This window comes from Ambystoma mexicanum, chromosome 7p (genome assembly GCF_040938575.1).
Source record: "Ambystoma mexicanum isolate Mex_15411 chromosome 7p, UKY_AmexF1_1, whole genome shotgun sequence".
Lineage (NCBI taxonomy): Eukaryota > Metazoa > Chordata > Amphibia > Caudata > Ambystomatidae > Ambystoma > Ambystoma mexicanum.
In genome coordinates this window covers 598383543-598410586 of record NC_090939.1, presented here as the reverse complement: position 1 = coordinate 598410586, position 27044 = coordinate 598383543, and the positions used below count along the sequence as shown (strand labels likewise).

General features: G+C 46.8%; 1 protein-coding gene across 4 annotated transcripts in view; it reads left to right on the top strand.

The window, feature by feature from the left end:
• The window catches only part of HERC2 (HECT and RLD domain containing E3 ubiquitin protein ligase 2), a 2956340-nt gene that overhangs the window by 2588429 nt on the left and 340867 nt on the right, over positions 1–27044 (top strand). For all 4 annotated transcript variants that reach the window (XM_069636605.1, XM_069636607.1, XM_069636603.1 and 1 more), the window contains one exon: positions 17716–17855. In XM_069636605.1, the coding sequence (XP_069492706.1) occupies positions 17716–17855 (140 nt within the window). The remainder of the gene's footprint in view (positions 1–17715; positions 17856–27044) is intronic.

Sequence of the window (27044 nt, the reverse complement as noted above, 5' to 3'; positions counted from 1 at the left end):
TAAACCTCTTAAGATACTGGGAAGGGGTCTTCCCAAACCTAGCTATCAAAGCTAGTTTCACACATTCATAGTCCTTCCTATCCTCCTCCCCCATCTCCATTACCACATCAGTTGCAACAGGGGGAAGCCTAGAGAACAACCAGGTGAGTAAGTCATTTCCTGTGATGTTCTGGAGCCCATGATTATATTCAAACAGAGACAACCAATCCAACACATCCAACTTAGGCTCATACATACCAACCAATTCTTTAGGCATCCGGGGTCTTTTAGGACTGGAACTTCTAGAGGAGCCAGAGAGAGAAACATTCTCAACAGATAATTTCTTCATTTCTAAGTCATACTTGAGCTCCATTTCCCTTAGCCTTAGTTCTTTGTCAGTTTGAGCATTAAGTTTCTTATACTCCAATTCTAGCTTCATTTTCTCCAGTTCAAAGTACTGAGGACTAAATGTGGGACCTGGTAAAGGTCCAGTAGGCACAGCAGGTAGAGCAGGCAGAGGCCTAGGGGGGACAGTTACAACAGCCTCACCCTCCTCTTCTGACTCTTCCTCAGAAACATCAACATTTTGTTCCATGTTAACTTCAACACTGTCATCTACAGTTGCTGGAGTGGTAGGTTCCTCTGAACCATCACCCAGACTTTGGTTAGCTAACAATCTTTCAATCAGCTCCATTTTCTTGCCCTTAGTCAGGAGATCCTTATGTTTACAGAGCACTCTTAAACAATCAGCAGTTTTGGCTGCAAGGGACTCTTGACTATAGCTTTCTATAACTGACATGTTAGAGGTTTTACTTTTTCAGTGCTAAGCTTTGTGGTTAGTTGCACTAAGGTATCTAAAGCACAATAAAATGTATACTCAATACAAATCCCACCGCTGTACACCAGTGTTAGGCAGAAACCTGTGCAGTTCCCTTGGGGAACACTGCAAAAGATTTAAGACTACAGGTAGAGCAGTAAACCCCTTTGGTAGCAGTCTGTACCACCCAGATTTACCTGGTAGCTGTGGCTGAGCAGTCAGACTTCTCTCAAGAAGAGTTAGGCAGTATGTAAAGTATACACAATATGTACCAAAACACAATAGCACAAGCAAACACTGACCAGAGCTTGGTTTCAAAAGTAGATAGTTATTTATTTAAAATACACATAAGTTAAAAACACTCTAGCAACAATATAGTAAAAACGTCAAACACAGTTATAATGAAAGTAGATTCAGTCCTTTCTCCTATCTAGACAACTCTAGGTTAACACCACTTAATTAAAACAGAGGTGAGTGCTTAACGTTAGATGACACTCTAGTAGTTTCCAAGAAAGGGAGAGAAAAAGCAGAAATGGGTTAAACACACCACTCTTAGGTCCAGAACACTTGCAATAGGCTCAAAGAAGCACAAAGTCACAGGTGAGCAAAAGTCACTAGGCAGGGCCCACTCTTAGAGTAGCCGGAGCGAAAATGTGCCCAAGATCACACTGTTAGTTAGAGATTCAAAGTCTTGCAAGCAGTCAAAAAGAGTTTAGAGTGGCTCAGAAAGTTTAGCCAAAGTGTCCCAGGCACTCCCAGGTTCGAAAGCCGGGGACTAAATCTACCCCGTACAGTCGGTGGCAAGGGAAGCCAGGCGGAACACAGTACCTTAAGCGGAAAGGATCCTCTAGCGGTGGCAGTTGTTCCAGGCAGTGGCAGCAGGGCTCGACGTCGGTCAGGGGAGAAGAAGTTCTCGCTGAAGAGCAGAAGAAGAGGGTCGTTGCACTGCCCGGGAAGAAACCAGCCGCGGAGTCCTCCGGTTAAAGGGTTGGTACCGACTTTCGCGGTAAGGGGGTAAAGCGTGGTATTCCGGTTGCCGGGGTGCTTGGCACAGGCAAGGCGGCCACGAGATACCTCAAAGGATGGAAAGAAGGCGAAAACTGGTTGTCCCCACCAGTCAAGGGAAGGAGCCACTCCGTTAAGAGTTCTCCTCGGTCGTCGGGAAAAAGTGGTGAGACGGTTCAGCAGGGCTCCACCGGTTGGTGTCGTCGAAGCAGGTCGGCTCAGCTCTTCCCTCGTCGGATTCTTGGTCCTGTGGCGACTTCTGAAGTCCCAGTCCCCAAAGCCCTGCTTTTATGCAGCAAGCCCCCATTCACCCAGCCTAGCTGTCACTCAAACATGCTAAGTGGTGAGCCGGGCGGCTCACCACTTGGGCCAATCAGGACGGAGTGCGACTTGAGTTACCAAGGTAACTCAGTCCAGGGTGCCTAAATCCCCCTCCACCCCTCCTAAGTACCCCAGACAGAGTGGCACCACTTTGGAGGGCTTCTGTGGAGAAGCCCGCCAAAAGTGGAACAAAGGGCTCCACTTTGGGTCAGAGTTACAGAGGCGAACACCAACGCCATTTTAGAATCAAGTTTTGGCAAAAAGTCCCAACCGGAGTTATAAAAATAAATATATAAACCGGCGGTATGTTTAAGGCTACCGTAAATAAATAATTAAATGTGTTAGCCTAAAACAATGGGAAATCCCATAGGGAAATATTCGCGGTCGAATATAAAAAGTAGTTTCCACTGCCACCAGCCAAAACTCGATCAGGGGGGACGGAGACGTGCCCCCTCGACTAACAGACCCTGGGGCAATCGAATTGCCCCAGCCAGTACGTCCACAATATGATGGTGTGTACTGGTTCTGTTCAGGATTCAAGACTAGCAAAGTCTTTGGTGACTTTACATGCCCTGGGAGACAGTAGTCAGTCCCAGGGTATGGAGTCTATGTTGGGGAGTCCCTAGGACACCCCTGGGTCACGGCACAGAGGGTGCTGTGTGACCCACATCACAAAAATACATGAGGCCCTATGGAGTAAAAGACCCCATAGCCCATTCAACACCAGGTTTGTCCAAGATAACACACTTCAACATGTCCAAGAGTGAGGGAAAAAGAGTCTCACTCTTGGCAGGAGAAAAAAAATTAAACCCCAGAAATCCAGCAAAGCTGCTGGGGGACTCACTAGGTAGGGAAATTCAGCCTAAACAGAGAATTCTCCCTAACACAGGGTTCAACAATTGATTACATATTTGTATCCAAAGCATTGCACCCACGAGTGAAATCGCTAAAAGTTATTGACAAACAGAATAGCGATCATGATATGCTGTTAATGGAACTAGTGACTATGCAGACGATTCCAAAGCCGAAATGGTCACACAAAACCGTGGTAGATGCAAACAGAGTAAGGCTAAGATGAAGTTGCGCAGATTCTAGCCACTACTGCCAAACAGGGTTGGCGTTAGAATACGAACATCTACTGGCACAATTCAAAACTATGACCATGGGATTAAAACATATTAATCTTATACGTACACAATGCTTTGATTTGGACATATTAAAACAGAAGCGCCTGATGAGATGTGCATTTCGACAGGCGCATGACTTAGATATAGAGGCACGGACTCTGAAAACAAAGGCGGCGAGACAAAGGTACAAAAACTGGCTTAAATCTCACAAATGTCTAATGCTACAGAAAGACGCCGAACTAATGCTGGAGAGTCTAAAAAATTAAAACACGAGAGACTTTTGGAAAATCATCAATCATACACAAGCCCCACAAGAAGCATTACACACTTCCATGGTATCAGAAGTAGATTGGATATCTCACTTTAAGGAACTATATAAAGCAAATGCAACACCAAATATTCCAAACGAACAAATGCTCACAACTTGGGCACTAACATTTCCCAACGACATCTTGTTATTAATTACTAAAGCAAAACGTTCGAGAGCCCCTGGCCCGTACGGCTTAAAAAATGTTACTATTAAACACCACCCAGAGTTATGGGCAGATGTATGTGTGACCTTATTTGACAGAATAAATTTGCAATGTCGAACACCAAAGTTCTGGAAAACAGCAGTGATCGTCCCAGTGTTTAAAAAAGGAGACAGAACGTGCCCTACAAAACTCGTCCAGTAGCATTACTGGACGTATTTGGCAAAATTTACGCAACTATGTTACAGCAAAAATTGGTCAAGTGGGCAGAAAAATCAAAACACATGGACGTGAGACAGGTAGGATTTGTTAAACAGGTGGGCTGCTCACTAAACCTGTTCCTGTTGAACATGATTAAAATGGAGGCGATAAAATCAAACACAATGGTCTATCTCGCCTTCATTGATTTTTCCTATGCCTTTGATACTATCGACAGGGCACTCCTGTGGCAAAAAATGCATGCATGCATGGGGTTGCCCGGAAGATCGAATGGCTGCTGTTAAAGAGCTGCATACGGAAACCTCCATTAGAGTATGTCTGGATCAAACTGGTTTATTGTCAATGCTGATTAAAACAATCACGGGAGTAAAACAGGGATGCCCCTTGGCGGCGGCTATATTTAACCTGTTTATATCCGATATAGGAACCACCATAGAGGCAGTAAAGTCATTCCCTCCAAAGGTACATAAAGCACATTTAAGTTGGCTCCTGTACGCAGATGATCTTATTCTGATGGATTTAACACTTATTGGCTTGTAAAGAAAACTTGATGCCATTCAACAATACATGACTTTGAATCATCTAGTCGTTAACGTAAAGAAATGTGAAATTCTTCTGCTCAGAAACCTCAAATCTGGCAGTGTCAGCAGGGCTAAAAAAATAATATAGACCATGGGACAGGAAGTGATGCAGACTTCAACCTGTGTAAAATATCTTGGAATGGTAATAAGTACCTGCATCAAAAATGGTCCATGGATAACTGAGACAAAACGAAAATGCAAGAAAACTCGCCAGTCAAGCATTGGCGTTGAAAAAGAAATTCAGAAAGTTCTCACTTAAACCGGTCCTGAAATTTTACCATCAAAAGGTAATTCCAGTTCTCACATACGTGGCAGAAAACGCCTTGTGTTGCTCCTGGAAGATATGGTCCTCTCTTGAGAACATCTTTTGGATCAAAGTACTGGGCTTACCTAAACGAACAACAACGTCTTGCATAAGATATGAACTATCGCTAATATCAATTCATGCGAGAGTTTGTTGGAGCCTATTATCATTGTATCGTAAAACACGGGCCTGTGAACGAATTCCGCAATTCGAAATTTTTCATAGCGCCATCTCAACTACATTGAATATTGTGTCAATGTGGATTAAGAGGTGTGAATGTTTGTTGGTGGAATTCGACATTAAGCCTGAAATGCTCCATGAAAATCCAAATGCAGCAAAAGTAAAAATTTGGCGTGCTGACTGGGAGCAGACACAGAGAGTGGCATCTAAAATGATGACTGATGCTCCCCCAGAAGCTTGTGCGTTTGTTAATACTCAAAAATATATTCAGTTGTTTCCTGACCCAAATGCAAGAAGGTTGTTCATGGGGCTTCGGCTAAACTCTTTCAAAACAAAAGAACGCCTTCGGGCGTGGACATGTAATGCAAACTTGAACCCAATGTGTCGTCGTGAAAACGAAAAGGAAACTCTCAAACACTTGGTGTTATTTTGCAGTGACCTTCGAACGGAAAGAACACGCTACTTGGGCCCGTGGAGTTTAAAACATTCTTCTCTTTGTGCTGAGGATTGGTGGCAACAAATGTTTAAAGGAATAGACATGAAATTACTAATGCCTCTTACATCCTTGTTGGCGGTAATTGAAAATCGGTTGACCTCACTCATCTGATCCTAAACTTAAAGTAAAGCTCACTACGAATGTATGGACTGTGACAACTGGGAAAAAGAGTGGCTGTATATTTAGATACGTGGATTGTTACGAATTGTGTTATTTTAAAGGTTTGTAGTTAAACCAATAAAGTTCATTTAAAAAAAAAAAAGATTATGATCACTGCAAGTAGTTTTGATCACTTTGAATGATTCGATGAGTGCATAAAGTTCTTTAGATGCTTAGATGTAATCAATAGAGCTCTTGCGGCCTGCGCTCTCCCAAGTGGATTCCGGATCAGTGGAATTATCCAGTTGGTTTAAGTTGTATAAGTCCCAGGAATCCATGAATTCTGCCCATGCGCGTCCTCTCGAAGTTGATTTAATTCTTTGACAGAAGTGTATGTGAGTTTACAACATTTGCCCCTCCTTGTACAGGGACAGTTGAATTGAGGTCTCCGCATAGCAAAATATGGTTCACATTGTGGAATCTTACTGCCTCGGTTAGGATTGAATCCACTTCATTCAGGAAAGCTTTGGTCGATTGGACACAAGGATTCTAATATATATTCAAGAGTAATATTGAAGTTGCTCTTGTGGTCATGAGGGGACTCCCGATTTGGTTCCAAATCAATAGGGGTGCTTGAGTGAAGATCGATGAAGCTAAGTCGAACTTTATTCTCAGGCTTCCTCCTATCCGTTCTGCTATTAGGAGACCACAGCTCGGGCGTCCTTTAAGGCCTTTAGATGCGGGAGCAAGTAATGTTTCATAGCCATCTATGGTTGGTGGAAGACAAAGCCAGGTTTCTTGAAAGGTCAGATTGACCCAAATTAATCTCACCCACATGAGTAAGATGGGAATGACCTCGAGTATTCCATGAGCCTATTTTGAGTGTACATTGTGAAATTCTTTCATCAGTCGTTTTTGGTTGCTATTACCTGGTATGTTCTTTCTAGATTTTTTTGAGCTCCCTAGGTTGGCTCAGGGTCCTATGGGTTTTCGAGAGACATCTCTTTCTGTGCTAGAATGCGAAAATCTTGTAGGCGACACAGAGGACCTCAGTGTGGATCGAGCCCGGCTAACATCGAGGGGCTGGTTTCTTGATGGTAGTCTATCTCTAACCCAGGACCCTTTGCTCAAGTGTGAAGACTCAACCGAGTCACAATCGGAGGTAGATTGACATTATCTCTCCCCTTGAACCCACAAGGTACATTTGAATGAGCACTTTTCTCACACTTGTATTGTCAGAATCCATGCCTCTTTCCTCTGACGTAGTTTCGCGGGGATAGTAACCCATCTTTTGTAGGTTTACTGAGGATGAGAGCAAAACTTTGTTTGTGATGTGATATGTAGAAAGATGCTATCAGTCCTCCCTTTATGTGCAAATTCTATGACCTTTATATCCTCGCTGCGGAACTGATGTTCGTTGAGGGTCCTCTTAAAGAGCTTCAGCATTTTTCTTCTATTTAAGATGGATTTGTCGTTAGTATTTGCCATCTTTTCTAGCTTTAACATTCTGGTTGCTTTGCTTTTATGTGTAAAGACTGCTGACACTTGAGTTTGTGGAAGAGTTCTACTTGAAGATGAATGACGGTTATTTCGGTAGTGGGTATTTGTTTTGTCTGCCTGTTTTTCCCATCACCATGATGTTCTACATCCGGAAGCAGGGGGGGGTACCCAGATCCCCAGCCCTATCCAAGGAAGCACATGATCTGTGGCACTGGGCCGTTGCCCACGGGATGTTCCTGGTACCCTTCCATCTGCCAGGAATAAAGAACACCATCGCCGACTCACTCAGCAGGGAGCTGCGCTCTTGCCATGAGTGGGAGCTTCGTCAGGATCAAGTGGATCTCCAGTTCCGACGATGTGGCAATCCTCAGATTGATCTATTTGCGACAGTGACGAACATCAAGTGCCGGAAGTTCGCCAGCAGGTTTCCCCAGCCGGGGAGCATGGGCGACGCATTCTCATTCCCCTGGGACGGCCTGTTCCTGTATGCGTTCCCGCCTTTGCCGTTGCGACTCATCAGTCAACTCAGACGATCCCTGCGCAGGGTGATCCTCGTCGCACCGGCGTGGCTGATGCAGATCTGGTTCCCGGACCTTCTGGACATGTCAGCGCCCCCCCAGTCAAACTGCCGGCAGACGCGGATCTTCTCGCCAGGGAAGGAGGCGCCATCCTCCATCACAACCCTAGATCACTGAACCTGCAGGCCTGGCTCCTGCAGCACTAGAGTTCGGAGGGTACGATATCCCAGCAGACTGCAAGGAGGTGCTTGCAAAGGCCAGGGCATCCTCGACTCTTAAATGCTATGGACACAAATGGAAGAGGTTCTCTCTGTGGTGCCGTGCACAGAAGATTAAACCCTCTACGGATTACGGCCCCTCAAGTGCTGCTGTAGTTGCTGTTGCTGGCCAAGGCAGGGCTGGCGCACGCCTCCATCAAAATCCATCTGGCTGCAATCTCCCGCTACACCAGAACTCTGGGGCGGTCAACCCTGTGGTCTCATCGCCTGGTGAAGGAGCACATGAAAGGACTGTTCCGCTCGTTCCCGCCGGTGAAGTCTCCAGCCCCAGCGTGGGAGCTCAACATGGTGCTGACCAGGCTCATCGGCCCGCCATTCGAGCCTCTGCATTCGGCACCGTTGAAGTTCCTATCGTGGAAGACAGCGTATCTTGTGGCCATCATCTCCGCACAGTGAGTGGGAGAGATCCAGCCCCTCTCCTGTAAACCTCCTTATCTGACATTCCACGAGACGAGGGCAGTGCTGAGACACACCCCTCATTCATGCCCAAGGTGCCGTCGGACTTCCATCTCAACAAGCCCTTGGTGTTACCTTTTTTATTCTCGTCGCCTTTGTCGCCGGCTGAGTGGAGTTTGCACTCGTTGGATGCGGCTAGAGCGCTGAAGTTCTACGTGGACCGCGCGAACAGTTTTCGGAAGACATCACAGCTGTTTGTGAACTTTGGCCCTGTGAACCAAGGGAAGGCCCTCTCGAAGGCTTCCATTTCCAGATGGCTCTCCGGCTGCATCATGCACTGTCTCCGGTTGGCAAACCGACAGTTTCCCGGCCGTCCGAGAGCCCATTCAACCAGAGCGATCGCTGCTACTACGGCGTTCTAGTCTGGTGTGCCTCTGCTGGACATCTGCAGGGCTGCGACGTGAAGGTCGACTCACACCTTCACAAGATTCTACTCCGTCGTCCGGGATTCCAGGGAGGAGTCCAGAGTCAGCCAGGCAGAGCTGCGCAACCTGTTTGCTTGAAGGTGAGCCTGGTGAGGCGGTAAGAGATGCTTAATGTTGAAATGCTTAATGTTGAGCCTTGCCACCTCCCGTGGTTGTGCATGTGTGTACTGGTATGTATTCTTGTATTCATGAGCATGTGAATCCATGCCAGACCCCCTGCTGGAGAAGGAACAAGTTACTTACCTGTAACTGTTGCTCTCCAGCATGGGTCTGGCATGGATTCACATGCAAACCCTCCCTCCAACCCCTCTGCGGCTCTTCTCTTGGTCCTACTGCCACTTTATGTGCTACTAAATCTGAAGATGGCTGCCAGAGGAGGGGCTTAGGCAGAGGGCAGTCATTGGCTGGGGCAGTATGACATAGAGACCAGTGATTGGTTATTAGTAGAAAGACAGTTCAGAAACGAAACTGAAACTGATTTTTTCTTTACCGAGGATTGACGACGGGGAATATTCATGAGCATGTGAATCCATGCCAGACCCATGCTGGAGAACAGTTAAAGGTAAGTAACTTGTTCCTTATAACATATTTTGAAGAGCTGCCTTGCAAATATCTTACAGAAGAAAGTGTTGCTGGAATGCAGCCAGCGCTGCCGTATCCTGAACCAGAAGGGTGTAAAGCCCTTAACGAGGGGAAACACTCCTAATCCTGTAACATTCTAGCATGTAGGAAATCCTTGTGGCGCTACAGGCCTTAGAATCTCCCTGATCTGGAGAGGAATCCCTGTATATACAAAAAGGTGCTTCAAAGATAAGAAAAACTGCAAATAAAATTTCGGAACCCAGCTCACATCCAGGCTTTGGAGAGCTCTCTCCACTTCTCTCGAAAAGCCTGGCATGCATGAAACAGGACAGGCAACCAGTATGGCGGGCAGGCTTAATTCCCCACTCTGGAGAATGAGCTAGCACCACACTGCTCCATTAAATACACGTGGGTGACAGCGGATATTCTAACCTAACCAATCCTGCATTGATATTGTAAATCACACACATCTGCAAGCTCGTATTGGAAGCTCGGCTCTGGAAAACGGTTAAGGGGTGAATGTTAGGATTTCACAACAGTGCTGTGGCGTAAGAGTTTGGTGGTGGAGCCGGTGCACGTTTGGTGAAGGCTAGGGAGTAGAGGCTGAAGCAGTGTAGGAGGTTTTGTGAAGGAAAATCACTGATGCAATTGGGAGCACCTTAGGTGAAAGTTAGAGTAAGATCTAAGAAGGCCGACAACGACGTGGTGGTGATGACAGGAACAGTGGATTTTAAGGTGGTGAAAGCAGTAGAAGTAGAGGATAACGAGGAAGGGTGTACTTTCCTCCAGGTACTGGAAGGTTCAAAATCCAAGAGGGATAAAATAAATAGTGAATGTGCGAGAGAGCAGCCTTGCTCCACCCGTTATTTGTTGGAAAAATCTGCTTTGGGTCTTCCATTTGACAATCAAGTTAAATTTAGACTTCCAAGGTTGTAAAACGTGTTGTTAATTATATTGATTGGATCACTGTTGACTGGAAAAAACAAGTTCTACCTGGACTACTTTCACAACTTGTAACCAATAATATAAAATTGAAACCCTGTTCACCCGGAATAAATGAGGTATATTTTCATTAAGTCCAATAAGTAGCGGACTGCAACCTTTGGCTCCCAAAATGTTTTGGACTATAACCCCTAGCTGGCCTAACCAACCTAGTCAGTGATTTGGGATCATGGGAGTCAGACCAAAACATCGGGTGGTGCACAGGTTGCAGAATCCTGCAATATAGAAAGAAAAAAACATAATACCCATGTGTCCTGTCCCCTTTCCTCCATACTGATGGGATGCCATTAGTGGACGCTGGTGGATGTCAGGAGTATGTGCAGGGGCACTTGATTAACATTTCTTTTTTTTTACAAAAACACCAGAGCATAACTAGGCGCCCTTTGAGCATGCTCCTTGCTCCAAAATTCAGTTATTTCTAAAACATGGATGGGACTGGAGCTCAGTGCAGTGGCTGCTCTTTTCAGAGCCTACATTTATTTTTGGACCACCTCTATTTGCAGCTAGATACTCCTGTTTTAAGCTGTGTTTGGGCCAGGAGGATAGCTCTGGGGCAACGTGTTTGTCTTGGAAGCAAGACAACGCAGAGCAATACAGGTTTGAATCACGGTCTCGCTCTTCGAGACTTGCCTCCGGTATTAAATCTCGTATATAAAAGATTAATTAAATAATTTGTGTCATGCGATTCACATCTTGCCGCTCTGACCATGCTACCCACGTTTAAGGGAGGGTTTGTTTCCCTTTCTTCTCGGATGTTTTAGCCATCCCCCTTGGGTCAGTTATAGCATCTGCAATAGCCGGAGGTACAAAAACGGACTCAATACACATCCCCTAACCAGTCCCCTGTGACCTCATCACAACCTCCAGAACATAAAAATGCCCACTGCAAATAGAGTGCACACTGTCCCGCATATGCACCATTAAATCAACTTAATGCAGATGCAAGGGTCCATTCCACTCAAAGATCACGATTTTCCCATTGAGGTATTGCGGCCTGCATACTGGAGCAGATGGGTCACTCTGACAAAGTGCCCTGGCTAGCTTAACCCTGATAACTCTCTGTAAAGGAGGGATTTCCACATTTCTGACTGCAAATAAAGGCTTGCATCAGACATGTGGGAGGTTAGAAAACGTAGCCCTTGGAAATTAGGTTTGCTACTAACCCGCTGTGTAAATAGTAAGGAAACCCTTCCCCCGAAGAATGCAGCCGATGCAGAACATTGTTGTGCACCGACATTAACCACTCCCAGCATAACGGGAGTGGAAACACAAGATCAGGGATGCCATTTGGGGGTTGCCAGTGGTTACAACTGCTACCCCTGTGGTCTCCCATGCTACCCCTAAAAAAAAAAAAATGTTTTATTTTTTCAAAGATTTTTTTTTTTTTATTGAAACTCCTGGTATGTGGCCACTGCCATTTGGCTCCATGTTTCTGGAGTGGCTGGCTGTCTTGTTCAGGCCTCTGAAAAAAACAGGGGGTTCCACAAGTGTAACACTTTGAGCAGTGAGTGACCCTAAATATGAAAGAATAGGAATAACAAATAATTTGTCTTTCTGGAATTCTATGCAATAATTGCTAGACTCATTAAAGGTTTATTTCAGGCACACTTCAGGGGGCGAGTCATTGATTTAGTCTGTTCTTAAACACCTAAAATTCACAATGCCGACAAAAACATCCCAAAAAAGCATTTAGAGTAGAGTAAGCATCCATTTTGGACTATGTATTTTGCTTTTCGCAAGTTGCAGTTATAGCATGTTTATTTTCTGCAATACTATGACAAGACTGGAGGCGAGCATTATGCTTCATCTTCCTTTATTATAATCTTCAGCAGTTCAACAAAACACACATAAAACCTTTGAAAAGTGTCCAACAAACTTTTCTCATTTTCAAACTACAAAATCCATGAGTCCCTGTAGTCCAAGCCCTCTCAGCCAGTCACAACCCACTTCCTGTGCTTGGGCTCCTCCTCTTCTTTTACTGCTCTTCAAGCAGATAAGTACCACAATTTTCCCTCTCCGTGTGTCTGTGTTAATGGACTAGAAGGGGGTGATTGAATTTTAAGAAAGAAGGTCATTGAATGTTAAGAAAGAAGGTCATTGGGTATATTCGAATGCGGGTCAGTATTTGAGCAACAGAAAATGTGAAGTTTTTCTTGTGCAGTTAGGAAGGCGCGCGTACTACGGTACAATACAGTATTATTTGTATATTTTATAGCACACGCGTTGCGGTCGCAGGATTATACCTCACTTCTGAGGTTCAGCAGGTGAGTACGTAGGTATAGTCTGCGAGGCCGGCGGCCCTGTGTCGCAATCACGGCACCTCAGGGGTGCAGCCAGCCTCGCAGACTTCGCAGCAGCGTGCAGCTACTCGCGAAGACCGGCGCCCACCCTTGCGTCGGAGGAGCTGGTGCCCGCGATTTCAGAAGCGCGCCAAAGAGCGTTGCGGGAGCCCCCACCCGCGGGTGGGCGGAGCTCCGTGCGGGAGAGTAGAAAATAGCACTCCCGCGAGTAGGCCCCCACCCGCGGGTGGGAGGGGCCTAGCGCGAGTTTCCTTGCGCGCATGAGCCAAGCGTCACGCTTATGCGAGGGTATCCCGGTAGTACGGCAGCAGCCGAGTGACACGGGGAGCTCTCAGGAGCATTATTAAAGACTTTCAAGTCAACAGATCCAGCGATTACACGATCGCAGCGCTCGAAATTACCAGCTGAGCGTTATCAGCTGTGAAGAAGGTGCGGCAGGCGACAGGGGAGTCCTGGGCACTTTTCACTGCTAAGACAGCAGGAAGACAGCGCAAAGAAGCGAGTTTTCTCGCAGCAGCCGGAAGGCAAAAGACAAAAGACATTCATGTTGGTGCAGCCACAGAGAAAAGTATAAAAAAAAAACTGTTAAACATTCATATTAAGATCATAACATCTTAAGGGAGCAGTGGGCGTGCTAAGACACCTATCTCAGGTATTTCGGGCACACAGCACAGCAGTAGGATGCAGAATTCGAGTGGAGCGAGGAGGAGCAGTGTCAGGACATCCCTGACAGTTTAAAGCATGTGCTGGGAACCTCTCTTATAGATGCAGTGGCGGAAGGGGTCCGGCCCCTACAGGAGAGACTGGGGACATTGGAGGCTATGCTCTCCCAGCCCAGTACAAGCACCAAGAACTTGAAGCGCACGCCCATGGAACCCTTGGAAAAAGGGAGCAAGGGGAGTAAAATAGCCCTCAAGAGGAAATCCTCTGACGACCCCCGGGGCTCTTTAGAAGGGGCAGAAGATAAGGCCCCGGAGGTGACAGACGCGTTTGCAAAGTTGAAAGAGGCTTATCTACAGCATCAATCAGTGACACACCTCATGACCCCCGCTCCAGGGGAGGATAACGCTGGAGAAGACCCAGGCTCGGAAGAGGAGCCAGTAGATGATCAGACCTCGCAGGGTGATGAAGTCACAGACGACGACTGGGTGGCTCCCAGTGGGGGCAAGAGGGCGCGGAAAGAGGAACGCCTTCTGGAAGCCCATGTTTGACCCGGACAGCATCCGGAGTCCACAGAGTGGCAACCATCCCCCCGAGTAACCCAATATATGGCGGCAAGGTTACGCAAGGCGCTGGATAAGGATGTCAGGCAGCGCCTACGGGCAGAGTGTCCGCGGCCGGACCTCCCAGGGAAGGTAGCGGAGACCCCCGAACTCGACACAAAGATGCTAACTTTTTTTTCAAAATCAGCAAAGGATCCCCGCAAAGGCATTGATAGATCCTGGAGAAGCTGCCAGGAGAAGGTGTTGGACCTAGCTGGACCACTAGCCAAGATCATGGACCTCGCTGAGAGGGCAAAGGATACCGGGGAGGAAGTGGACCCCGAAGCTCTCGCCCGCTGGGCGCAGAGAGCGGTCTGCCTCCTCGGAAATGCGAATTGTGCCATCGCGTCAGAGAGGAGAAGAGACCTCCTTCTGAAAATAGACTCAAAACTTAGTGATTTGGCATGATATGAAGCAGGAGAAGGAGCCCAGGGTCTCTTGTTTGGAGAGACATTTGGGAAGGAGATGGGAAGCTGTGTCGGAACATATGCATCACTAGAAAAAGCTCAGGCATCGATCCGCAAAATCTTTCCCATTAGAGTTTTTGGCGGGACTGGCAGCTTCAGGGGTCGTGCAGCCGGTCGCAATCATGGAGGACGAAGATCCCAAAACCCCAGAGCACAATACTGAGAGAACAAAGGCCAAGACACCTTCCCGTCCAGGGGGAGATTCCCGAGAGGACGCAGGTCCAGAGGAACAGGATGAGGACAAGGTTTTACACCAGGTGAGAGTGAGTCAGTATCCTCCCGTAGGGGGGGAGGACGCGCATGTTTTTAGAGAATTGGTGCGTGCTTTCAAGCGATGCCTGGATATTGCAAACCGTCAGAGGTTTGCAGCTAGATTTTATAGAAGAACCAAGACAGCAAGGCAGACCTCAGAATCAGAGGCTAGCGCAAGCGGAACAAGCATGCTTAGACAGCGAGCTAGCGCAGTTAGTGCACAAGCAGGCGATGGAGAGATGCGAGTCAACCCCAAGGTTCGTGAGCAACATGTTCCTGGTACACAGGAAGGAGAAAGTACGCCCGGTTATAAATCTCAAAGAGCTGAACGGATGGATCATATACCGACATTTCAAGATGGAGGGCATCCATCAGCTCAGAGACTCCCTGAGAGAGGGAGACTGGTTGACGCGCCTCGACTTGAAAGATGCATACCCGACGATCCCAGTACTCAAGGAGTACAGACCGTTTCTAGCTTTTCGCTGGCAAGAACCTTGGGCCTTCACAGAGCTGATGAAGCCGGCAGCGATCAGAGAGAAAGGCGTCAGGATGATCATCTACCTAGACGATCTCTTACTCCTAACAGCTGTGCTGGTATACCAGACAAAATGGGTGCAGGACCTTCTAGGATCACTGGGATTCCTAGTGAATACAGAGAAGTCCGATACCACGCCAGCAGAAAGGTTAGATTTCCTATGCTTTGTGCTAGATACCAAGAAAGCGACATTGGAGCTTCTGCCTCGAAAGATAAGAGATATAGAGAGAGAGATTAGGGCATGCTTAGAGAAACGACAAGTATCCCTCAGAACCTTGGCAAGGATAGTGGGGCTGCTCGCAGCATCTATCCAAGCCATATTTCCAGGCCCTTTGCATTACCGAGCTTTGCAGAGGTTGAAGATAAGGCACCTTCAACAGGGTCTGAAGTATCATCAGTTAGTGCCGCTGGACCCAGAGTCCATTACGGAGCTAGAGTGGTGGTTGAAGAATATGGATGCCTGGAATGGGCGAGCCATTTTCGGAGACAGGCCGGACCTGATTATAGAATCAGACGCCAGCCGGAAGGGCTGGGGTGCCAGATGCGGATCCTTACAGACCGGAGGCAAGCGGAGTCTGCTTGCATTCACAGTAATTTGGTAATATGGGCCTATACGCACTGAAATTAATGATACATATGGTGATCCATTCTTGTATGAAATGTGTATCACATTTCAGTGATATTGCAACCATATTTTTCGTAGTGTACTTGGGAACAATGCTATGTGATGCCACTTACTGTTTTGTCAAGGAGGGGGAGATTGTGTTTCATCAACTTCCTGTGATGTCACTTCGGGGTGGGGTCAAATTACATCACTTCCTGTGATGCCATCAGAGGTCAAGGGGAATGTAAGGCCACTTCCGCTACCCCAGGTATTTTGGCAAAATGATGTCCCTGCACAAGATGGTGCCTGACCGTTCTCAAGGATCTGGCTACATCTCTCCAAGCTTGATCGTGGGGGTTCCAGAGCAGCAGAAACCTGTGAACAGTTGCAATTAAAGCAATCCTGTTTAGAGCTAAATAAGATCTTGCACCTGGGTGCAGTGACGAGCAGGTGGTTCCCGGAGTGTCTGAATCCCTTTAGTTATAATACAGGAAGGTTTTTTGAGGAGGTGTTGGTAGGAAAGGGAGCTGTGGCAAGACTTGAAGGTGGCTGGCGAAAAAGCCAGAGCAGGAAAATGATGGCCAGATGGAGGTGGTCATAAAGATGTAGAGTTGTAGTACGGTGGAGGAAAAGTAGAAGTTAGATGAAGAATTAAGAGAAGGGGTGAGAATGAACATCAAATGGAGAATAGTGTTTGAAGACAGTTCTAAGGAGGAAGAGAAAGGAAAGATATCACTTAATGGAGTGGTGGATGAGGATATCAGAAAGAGAGAAATGTTGCATAGAGTGCAGGCAGGGGCCATTTTAAGGAGTTGGATGGAGGAGCTACCGGTAATATGGAGCAGGAGAGAATTCAAGAGATGATTCATGTTGACAAACACAAGGGGGCTGTAGCTCAGGTCTAAAGCAATAGGAGGGCAGGACCAGCAGAGAATGAGTTGGAGAAGTGGAGGATAAGTTGCAGGCACTTTACACACCCAAGAGGGAAGAGGTAAGGAAGGGTGGAGAAAAAAACATGTCAAAGCTTTGAGGAGATGGAAGGGAGACCGAGAAAAATGATAGGCGGTACAGGAGGTATCCTCTTAAGTACATGGCCCATACAACTCATTGAGGAGGTAGACCAGGCTAGAGTGCTGAGGGGCCAGGTCCCTAAAACAGAAAGGAGAAGGTTTCCTGATCCAGCCTATAGATGGCGGCTCTGCCCCCTGGTGGAACCTCTGGAACTACAGCTGGCATTACCCAGACTTACCTTCTGCTTCTGCCTAGTCCTGAAGTGCAGGGACTACCTCGGAGCGCAGGATACAAAACAAAATACTGCATCCGGAGTCATTAGTGGAGTTAAAGTGAGGGTGCCAAAATGGGAGATTAGCCACAAGAGAGAGGAAGAAACTAGCCACTAGAATGGTCTGGAGAGACCTCTGCAGAAATGGGGATAGACAGCAGTGGCACATATCATAACAGGTGGGCATGCTGAACGTGAATGGAACAGAACAAAAACAGTGAAAAATCTTGGTTGCTTTTTCTTCATCTTTTTATTTTTTTTGGTATTACATGTTGTCATTTTCCTTTTTTGCGATGTGCTTCTTGACTGAAATCCATATTTTAGATTAGATTGCAGCGGAAATGACAGACCTGTGTAGATTTGCTGTTTAAACTGCAGTGCACCTGCGTCAAGCACCCCATTAAAAACGGTGTTAAACCTGCACAAAGTCATTGAAAACACAGCAACCAGTATGTCTTCCTACTGCATTCGGTTGACCAAACCAAAAATATCAACTCTCTGTACAAACACTCACAGGTTATGACAATAAGAGCACATTTTTTGGTGTATAGCATTCAATATTTGCTGCTTTAGTTTAAATTGGCACCGCTTTACAATGGTCAATATGTTCATTTAACACTGAACGGATGTTACATTTTCTTATGTGGTTTGTAGGGGTAAAGGCGATTACCATCGATTGGGCCATGGATCTGATGATCATGTTCGACGTCCTCGTCAAGTCCAGGGCCTACAAGGAAAGAAGGTGATTGCCATCGCCACTGGATCCTTACACTGCGTTTGCTGCACTGAAGATGGTAAATAACGTGCGTGTGTCTGTGTGTATACCGCCCTCACTGCCTTTCCCTCTGTCAGTAATGCATGGGGCATAATCACTGGACTTAGAAATGTACCGGTAAGCGAGTTGCAGGACCCAGGTTATAGTTGCACCACCCATGGTTTTCCGTAAATCTCAAGCATTCCTCAGACAATACAGAAAACGTATTCTGAGTCTCCAAGATCCAATTCATCAAATCAAGCCAACTAACTTGGCCAATGCTGACCTAAAATTCAAGGGTGTACCTTTGAAATAGATTAAAGCCTAATAAAACAAGCATTGGCAAAGCCAATAGTTTTGGGATGTACTGATGTTCTTTGCATCTATACACACCAGGATTCAAAGAGCAGAGTGCAACATTTCAAATGAGGATATGTTAAGAGGGTGCAGGTGTGCAAGAGAATGAGAAGGGTAAAAGAGCAAGGCATGAAGTAATTGAGAGATGGTGCCATTGATGTGCAAGAGGAAAGATGAGCGAGAAATCGTGAGAGCGAGAGGTTACAAAATAAAGCAAGAGTGTGAGAGAAATGATGAGAGGGTGTAGAGAGAGGGGTTAGGATAGGTGTAGCTAGAGAGTGAGAGGTGGTAGGGTGCTTTGTTGTGGGTAGAGAGAGGAAGGTAGGGTAGGTAAGGGAGTAGAGCGAGGGGTTCAGGGTGGGTGGGGCAGTTAGCCCGAGGTGGTAGGGTGGGTGGGTAGAGAGAGTCGCTTTAGGGTGGTTGGGGGTGGAGCGAGTGATGGTGGTGGTGGTAGGGTGGGTGTGTAGGGGTACAGTGGGATTAGGGTTAGGGTAGAGAGAGTGGGGTAGGGTGGGGGTAGAGATTGGGGTGGGTGGGTTTTGGTAGTTGGTTGGGGGTAGAAAAAATGAAGAACACATCATCCTTGGGAGGACTTGTTGAAAGTAGCCCAAAATATCCCAAACACAACCCAACCAGCACACATAATGCAAATTTATGGTGGGTGGGGTTAGGAGAGTGGGGGTTGGGGATAAGAGGCAGCCTTGGGAGGATACAAATACAGATCTGCTGTTGAAAGTAGCCCAACCAACCCCACACACTGTAATTTCCCACACAAATGGAGTTTTAGTAGGCCGAAATAGCCCAATATTCCAACCCTGCAAATCACTGCACGGGTGGGAAATGGAAAGCGGCACCAGACTTGCTTCTTACAAAGCTGTTGATTGGAGCATATATTGGACCTCCTCATTGGGTAGTAGGGTGGATCATTTTGAAAAAGAGATTTTTAGTGATTTGGCATTTTTAATGCTGTAGCATTACCAGTTGCTGTGCCAACCAGATATTCTCTTTAGAACCCCCTTCCCTTTCTCGCTTCAGTAACAATGGTTACAGCATTTTTGTGGTGCAAGTGCTACAAAAATTCCACAAAAATGGAGATAGCATGCTTTCATTTTAATTTTTTTTTAGTGTTTCTCAGACCAAATACCACACAGTGTATTTGTTCTGGAGTAGTGCAGTATAAAGCTCATTGTCCATCAAATCATAAGGACTCGAAAGTTCACTTCCTTCAACCATATTAATTGCCTCATCCAGTGTTTCAGGGGAGATTGCTTCAATATGGAAGGGCAATTGCTCCTACTGCTTTCATAAGAGGTGTCTTAGACAACACAGAGATTCACTATTACACTGTCCACATGGAGACCTCTTCTACCGAATGTATAAACCTGAAATTGGGCCAGAAGATTCTTTACAAATTATTTTTGTAAATGTCAGGACAGATTTTGGTTGGAACAAAATCATTAAGCATTACAATGATCCCATTCTTCGGATCAAAAGGAACCACAAGGACTTTTCAATACCAAATCAAGATTATCCTTAATAAGTGATTTGCACGCTTTATAAGCAACGGTTTTACATTTACATATTTTGTGATGAGATATTTCTTTCGTGGAAAGTCGTACTTGACAAAATGCCTGCTTTTTTGAAAATGCAACATCTTAGGTTTATTACATACCACTTATTTTCAGCTCTGAGATCAGTTAAATACATTTTATTGCTCATAGGAAAGCTATCAACCATGATCATTACAGCACTTTTACACATTGCAGGAGTTTAGTTTTCCTATTGTCCTACACATGTTATTTCCATGCATCTTTGATGTTCCTAGAGATTGAGGAAATACTTTACTACTAACGCTTCTGATGGATTCCTTCCTCCCACGCATTCCTCCTCTGATACCCCTATCCAGCGCAGCTGTTCTCCGGAAACTTTTCTGCCACTAGGGCACCCGTGGCTCCTTCTGATGCCTCTATGCATCCCCCGCCGGATATGATGTTGGAACACGGTCATCGAGCTTAAATAATTTTCTCCAATGCCATTCCTAATCTGTCAAAAGCCTCTGTTTTTAAGCTTTGTGCGTATTGCGGCCGTCAGGTGTCGTTGTCGGATCTGCACCGGTTATGTTTATACTTCTTGGACGAGGACCATAACACCGAGGACCGTGGTTCATGTCAGTCCATGCACCCGAAGGCCCCGAAAATGTTCACCTTCTTCCACAAGGCAAGGGGTGAGGCGCCGCGATCCGGTCCAGGGAACAGCGTTTCAAGTAATTCTGAACGCTAGTCTCTCGTACCTGATTTCTGGGTCTGACGAGAAGGAAAAGCAACGGTTCCGTCCAGGGGCCTGGGACGATGTTAGAGTAACGGCAGAGCATTGCCCTAATCCCGCCCTCCACGGACGTAATCCCTCTGGGGAAGATGACAGGGCAGTTCTCCCTGCACCTCTGGATGGCGCCCCAGATTATCGTGGTGCAGGGACAGTGTAAGGGACTGGACTGGGGCACCGCAGATGGTAGATGGCAGGATAGGTAGTATCAACAAGCCAAGGAAGAGCAAGAGAAAACCGAGGGAGAGCGCAGCAAGGGAAGCAGGCAACAGGCAGGAGAATACAAAGAAAGAGTGTGAGGCAGAGAACATGCAAGAACCACCCCGAACGGGGATGGAGATGCAGAAGAATACAGGAGCATGAAACAACAAGTAAGTTGAGATGCGCCAACTGGTGCCTCTTCTGGGATTTTATAGGCACGGGATGAGGAAGAGGCTGTTTCTTGTCTGTTGCCTAAGGCGCATGTGCCGGACCATGCTGCAGCGTCTCTGCAAATGCGCTCCAGATTCAAGATGGCAGTGCCTTGCCGCACAGAACGCCATACTGGTTGGGGGGGGAGGGGGTGGTCCAGCCTACCGCCACTATCAGCTCCCACTGCAGCAGGCGCTCCATGTATCGGGTGTGGAGCCGGTAATCTGGGAGCTGTGCCCTGCGCATCCTGCCAAAGCAAACGCCACCGCAGGTTGAGCTTTTAGGCTGCCCATCTAACCTACCAGAGGCTGTTTAGGCGTGTAACACTCTGCCCTCCCCCAGGAAGAGCAGGCGCACCTGGCTTACATAGAAAGCTGCAGTAGAAATGATGGAGCAAATGAGGTGGGAAAACCTGAGACAATTCCTATTTGCAATCGCAAAGAGCATGGCCCAGTGATTAAGGTACTGCAAGCAGCCATGGCAGTGTTGTGCGTCTCATATGGCTACCACGTCCTACTCTGGTTCTCCATCGATGAGTATTTGGCCCAGACGCTGTCCTCAGGGTTGACGGAAAATGTCTGACCTGTGGGGCTTGTATAAAGACACATGGAACACGGGATAGACACACCAAGATGAAGGAAGAAGCAGCCGAAAGGCCACACGAGTGCTCTTCTTTTCTATATGAAGCGTGGAACTTTCGGGGGCAAATGCACAATCCCTGGTACTGAGCCATACTTTATCCCCAACCTGATAAGCGGGTTCCCTGGTTCTCCTTCTGTTAGCATATCATTCTTGCATGGCCTGGTCTTCTCCAGGACCTCTGAAGCTGTTTGTTTTATGAGTTTCTTGACCAAGTCATCTGCTGTAGAAATGGTGGTTAGGGTTATTGGGGGGGGCATAGTTTGGAACTTGTGGGGCTGACCATAGGTACAGTAATAGGGACTGTACAGGATGTGGCTGTATGTTTAGCATTGTTATATGCCACTTCTGCCATATCCAAATACTCTGCGCAGTTGGATTGCATGGCACATGTGTAACACCGTAAATAGGCTTCCAGTGTTTGATTGGTTCATTGGGTCGGCCCGTTGGTCTGCCGGTGGTACCCTGAACTAAGAGCTCCCATTTTCCCCAATGATTGGCATATCGACGCCCAGAAACGTGACTACCTTTTCCGGAAGACCATTGAGACGATCACTGCATGGAGAAAGTCTGCTGCGCTTTGAAGGGTGCTGGATATGGTGAAAAACGAGAACATTTGCCATTTTGCTATGTCGACTATATAGTCCATGGCAATGGTATGCCAGGGATAAGGTGGTATTTCTAGCGAGAGAGGTAGGCCTACGGCCTTGAGAAGAGGCGTCTTATGCATGGCACATGTGGGACAGGTAGATACGTAATCGGTCAAATGCAACTTCATGTTAGGCCAACAAAATTGACGAGAAACCAGTTCAAGTGTGTTTTCTTGTCCCCAATGTCCTGTTATACGGGAATCATGTAGCCCCTTCTAAGACAATGTCTCATAATGGCTTGGTAGGGAGGTATAGCATTCCCCGGTAGAATCCCAGGCCGTCATGAGTACTGAAGTACATGGTCGTTTGTACCAAAGACAAGCTGGGATCCAACACTTGTTCGTTCCTTACAGTTTCCAGGACTGACTGGATTGGCATTAAGAAGTGCCTAGCTGGACGTTGTTAGGTAGAATTCTCATTCTATGGCTAATTTCCCTCACCTAGTGAGTCCCCCAGCAGCTTTTCTGGATTTCTGGAGTTTATTTTTCCACCTGGTAAGAGTGTGAGCCTTTTTTCCACTCTTACATGTGTTTTGCCATGTGTATTTCTACTGTTTGTGTGATCTTGGGCTCTGGAGTACACCACTCCATGAGCCCCACTTTTTGTGTGTTACACAGCACCTTCAGTGCAGTGACACGGGGTTGTCTTTGAGACTTCCCACTGACTCCATTTTTCTGGGGCTGACTACTGTCCCCCAGAAACAGGTAAAGTTGCCATTTACTTTATGTAGTCATTTAAAACTGCAGACCCAGTACACGCCATCTTCCATGGAGTACTGGAAAAGGTTAATTCCTATCCCTTTTTGTCTGCGCCTCTCTGAGCTTTGTTTTGCTCTTTTAACATTTAGGCTTGGCTGGTGGCAGTGGTATGTACCTTAACTTTTCTACCTGGATTATACTATATAAACGTGGTACTGTTCCAGGCTATTATATTAGCCTCAAATATAAACCCGCTTGACCAAATACTCTTTCTTTTGGCCCAGGTCGGGTTTATTCGCCATTTCTTTTTGTTAAAGTCTTCTTGTGTTTTACTTTGCGCGGCAAACCAGGTTTGCTGGCAAACCAGGTTTGCCTTCTTTTTTCGTCTTTTGGCGGGCTTCTCTGAAGAAACCCTCCTCTTGGCGCCTGGGTGTCTAAGCGGGCTGAATGTGAGGGAGCAGTGTAGTCACCCCCTGCACAGGGTCTCCTTGGAAACCCAAGTCACACTTTGCGTCCATTGGCTGGAGGGGTTGTCCGGGCCAGACAACCCCCCTGCTATGCGATTGATAGCCAGGCTGTGTGAATGGGGGATTTTGGCATAAAAGGCAGGTCTCTTGAGCTACTGGAACTGCAAGGAACCGAAGAGAAGTGGAGAAGAAGACGGCTGCTGCAGCTACCGAGTCCCGGTGAAGCCCTGCTGCAGTCCTGAGCCATCTACCCTTCAAAGACAAGAGAAGATCCAGTCCGGAGTCATCTTCCCTTGAGCCTGGTGGGATCAACCAGCTCACCTTCCACACTCAGAAGATCCTCTTTTTGCTCGAAATAGCTGCACACTGCTGTAGTGGTCCGGATAGCCAAGAGCCTCTCCTGTTTTAAAGGAGCGCACCTTTTATTCACCGCTGCGGTTGCTGCTGCTGCTGGCTTCATCCCTGGGTGGTGCAGATTGCTCCAGACGTCGTCCTCCTTGTCTCCACGACTGAAGCTCCAGGAACCGTGAGTCTGCAGGAACTACCAGGAACAACTGCCATAGCACCAGCTCTTCTTCACTTTGAATAAGGTACTGTGTCCAGCTTCGAGGAATTGGGGTGAACCCTTTTCTCCTCACCAAAGGCTTGTCATATCTTCCTTCCCTCTTATAACTTTTGCTTCCTCTGTTGACAATATCTAAGTACTCCTGGCAATCTCGAATCGTGAACTATACTAACTGTGTGATCTTCGGCAACAGGAACCCTGTTCCACTTGACACTGGCGCAGGCCTATTGACTTTTATTCACTTAGGAAAGTGTCCTCTGATTCTATCTGCCTTGACAAAAGTATTGCCTATGATTTTATCCCCAACTCTCTTGTGTTGATTCATGTGCTAAGTGTGTTTTAACTCTGTTAACATTTCTTCCCGCGGGTACGCTCATCTTTAGTAAGACCTGAACTATAATTACTGTCAAAAAGTGTTCGCATATGTACCCCCGGTAACGTCTTTGTTTCATTACACCGTCTGTCAAAACCAAAGGTACTTACCTTGAATTGTTCTGCACAAGGGGAATTGATTGTGTGTAGTGTATTTGAAGTGGGGTTTTAATTCAATAGAAGTGAAGTGTTTTGTGAGCAGATGGTTTAAAATAATGCTTGAGTCACAGTAATTGTAATCCTTTGTGTAATCTCTACTACTGCTCATTTGCTCCTGAGATAGGTCTGGCTGCTCCGCTACTGCTACCACTTTAACAGTGTAGTACAGGCTTGTACCAAAGGTGAACTTGTATTACCACTTGTAGTCTTAATTGTGTGTAGTGGTCCCTAAGGGCACTGCACAGGATTCAGACTAACAAACGGATATGCGGGCTGACTGTAGGAAGGGTAGAGTAACCATCTGCATTGCGTGATAAGGTGTCGGCCTGCACATTTTGTGTCCCAGGAATGTAGGAGATCTTGAAATCGAACTGAGAAGAACAGCGCCCATCAGGCTTGGCGACTGTTGGTACAGGTCAAGGATTGGAGATATTGCAGGTTTCTGTGATCAGTCCATACCTTCATGGGTGACAACCTGCGCGCCCCCAGCAACTGCTGTCTCCATTCTTGAAAGCTGTCCTTTATAGCCAAAAACTCCTTTATGATGATTGCTTAGTTCCCTTTGCTGGAGGTTAACTGTCGGGAAATATTTGCAATGGGGTGTTCCTGGAGTGTCGTGGGGTTCCAATGTAAAAATACTGAGCCTAATGCAAAAGCAGAGGCATCGGCCTCGACAATGAATGGAAGAGCGTCATTGGGATGCTGAAGTATAGGTGCCTTTTATAAACTGCCTCTTGATGTCTTGGAAGGCCATTTATTGTTTTCTTGTTATCTCAGCTTGGTTGTCCCATATGAAGATGTGTCCCTTGTGCAAACGGCAGGTGATGGCCGCCGTTCATCAGGCGTAATCCGGTATAAAGCACTGGTTAAAATTGGCAAAGCTTAAGAATCGTTGGATGGGCTTGACGTCATGCGGACTCGACCATTCCTCCACTGCTTTTATCTTCTTTGGGTCCATATGGCTTCCTTCTTGGCCAAGGATATATCCTAGGAATTCGATCATGCCTTGATGAAGCTCTGACCTCTCCTCCTTGGCGTACAGATGCTATTCCAGCCAGCATTTTAGGACCCTGGACACATGTGAGACATTTTCTCCCAAGGATGCTGAGAAGACTAGAATTTTGTCTAGGTAAATTCAGGTGTTTATGCCTAGCAGATCAGAGAAGATGGAGTCCAAGCGCTGAAAGACTGCTGGGGCATTACATAGGCCCAAAGGGCATAACCCGATATTCATAATGCCCCAGAGGAGACTTAAAGGCGGTCTTCAATGCGTCTGCCGGCTTGATGTGGATCACATGATGGGTTCTGTGCAAGTCTATCTTGGTGAAAACCTTAACATCACAAAGTGACTCGAAGATATCTCTGATTAGATGAAGGAGATACCTGTCCTTGATGGTTATCTCGTTTAGCAGCCGATGGTCAACATAATGCCTGTGTGTCCCTTCTTTCTTAGGGATGAAGAATAAAGGTGCTCCCGCCGGGGGACGTGATGGTCAAAGGTATCACTTTTCCAGACAATCGTGGCTTTACCTACGCTGTTCCTCTCGTTCCTGGGCAGTGTGACAAATTGAGGGAAGTGAGTCAATGAACATGAGCCCACTACGCAACACCCTCTCTAGGGGTAGAGGAAAGTGGGACCTCACCGGGAGAGACTCCCCCCTTGGCGCCAAGGACACCCGTTCCCATGAGGAACTCACTGCTGCCCTCAAAGTGATGGCCTTTATAGATTTGTCTAACATAACAGAACATTATCAATTCCACAGAGATACAGTGAACATATGCTATCCACAACAGGAAACTAAGACTTTCCTTTAAATCAGTCCCGCCAATGGAATGTGCCTAGGGTGCCAAAAAGGGATTATATGACCAGAGAGGGTGAGAGACAGCAAGAGAGGACGAGAAGCAGAAAGAAGCCAGAAAGCAGAGTGAACCAGGGGAGGAGGCAGCGCTCTCGCAGAATGCAGAGCCTCGACGTAAGCCAGTCGAGCTCAGACGTAGAGCCAAAGATACTGTGAGACTGGCGTATGAGAACGGAACAAAACTTAATGCCATTGAAGCTAGTTCGGTGGTGGCATGACCACACAGTGGTATCAAAGCTGTTCTCCGGGTGGACTGCATTCCACCGTTGCTGACAGGAGAAAACCACTTCCCGACCCGTGATACAGCACAAATTAGATTCAGAAGACGAGAACGAAATGTAAGTCAACCAGATGGCGCGACAAGTGACCCGTGAAGCCAAGAAGAAGCAGAAAGAGAGTCCAAGACCTTACCAGTGATATTACCCCTCTGAACAGAAAGTAATACAGGGAACGGGATTACCGGACAGGTAAGGTAAGAGGGACTTATTATGACTCAAATAAAACACATTCCCGTGCTAATGAGAAAAGTATTCGAAATAAGCCAAGGAATGAGAACGATGTTCATGAAAGTAGAGTTGAAACCTCTTTGCCTTTGGAAGAAGGGAAAGTCAACCCAGGTCCCAAAGACGAGAAGGAGAATATAGTAAAGACATTTGGATAACACACACCCTGCAGACCACAAAGTCAAAGCTCATACATGAAACCGTGCTCTGGGAAGAGAGGCTAGAAC